This window comes from Myotis brandtii, unplaced genomic scaffold, assembly GCF_000412655.1.
Source record: "Myotis brandtii unplaced genomic scaffold, ASM41265v1 scaffold619, whole genome shotgun sequence".
In the NCBI taxonomy this organism is placed as follows: domain Eukaryota; kingdom Metazoa; phylum Chordata; class Mammalia; order Chiroptera; family Vespertilionidae; genus Myotis; species Myotis brandtii.
This window is the reverse complement of record NW_005370361.1, coordinates 220,769-221,592: the sequence shown is the minus strand read 5'-3', so window position 1 is coordinate 221,592 and position 824 is coordinate 220,769. Positions and strand designations below refer to the sequence as shown.

The 824-nt window shown below is 58.3% G+C and overlaps 1 protein-coding gene across 1 annotated transcript in view; it reads left to right on the top strand.

Moving 5' to 3' along the window:
- The first annotated feature begins 488 nt into the window (after positions 1–488).
- Positions 489–824, top strand: part of NDUFA3 (NADH dehydrogenase (ubiquinone) 1 alpha subcomplex, 3, 9kDa) — a 3,598-nt gene continuing 3,262 nt past the window's right edge. The window contains exons 1-2 of the mRNA XM_014528103.1: positions 489–627; positions 710–796. Of these exons, the coding sequence (XP_014383589.1) occupies positions 489–627; positions 710–796 (226 nt within the window). The remainder of the gene's footprint in view (positions 628–709; positions 797–824) is intronic.

Below are 824 nucleotides of genomic sequence, written 5' to 3'. Positions count from 1 at the left end.
GACTGGGTCCCAGCCCCATGGTGCTGTGGGAAAAGCTGGATCGGGGCAGGCATAACTCGTTGTGTTCATTAATTGAAGTTTAAAAACAATTAGCACCTGATCTGTGCCAGACCCTGCTGCGTGATTCTGGGGCACAGAGAGGAGTCAAGACCCGGTTGCTGCTTTCCAGCAGCTCCCAGTCTGACGGAAAGACAGGTGCGGACCAGGCCAGTTTAAAAATAAGTGATGTGCGCTATGATGGAGATGGAGACCCCCCAGGGCACTGTGAGCGTCCACGGAAGACCCCTGTGATGAGAGTTAGGGTTTCAGAACGAACTGATTTTGAGCTGAGACCTCAAATGGAAACTCGGTCATTCGACCTCTCCCAGCCTCCACTTCCCCATCTGTAAAATGGGCTTTCACAGTTAAACTATGAAATGAGGACTACTGCAGTCCGCCTTGGGTGAGCCGCAGCAGCAGGACTGGGGAGAAGTTACTCCTCTAGAGCGATGTCTAGGCTGCGAGAGAAAAGAGGGCGGCGGCAGGTGTGCAAGACGGGTTTGCCCTTAAATGAGGAACGCCGCTTCCTTTCCTGCCGCGACTTCTGTTCTGCGCCAGTGCGCACGCGCGGAATCCAGGGCTCCTTGGGTACCGGGACCACAACTCCCAGAGTGCTCCGCGCCCTCGCCGCTGCCTTGGATCGCCGTTCTGCGCCAGTGCGCACGCGCAGACTCAGACCGCCGCGCCTCGGGAGCAGGGACTACAATACCCAGGGTGCTCCGCGCCCTCGCCGCCGCCGAGACCAAGATGGCCGGGAGTAAGTTCTGGTGCAGCTGGGAGCCCGG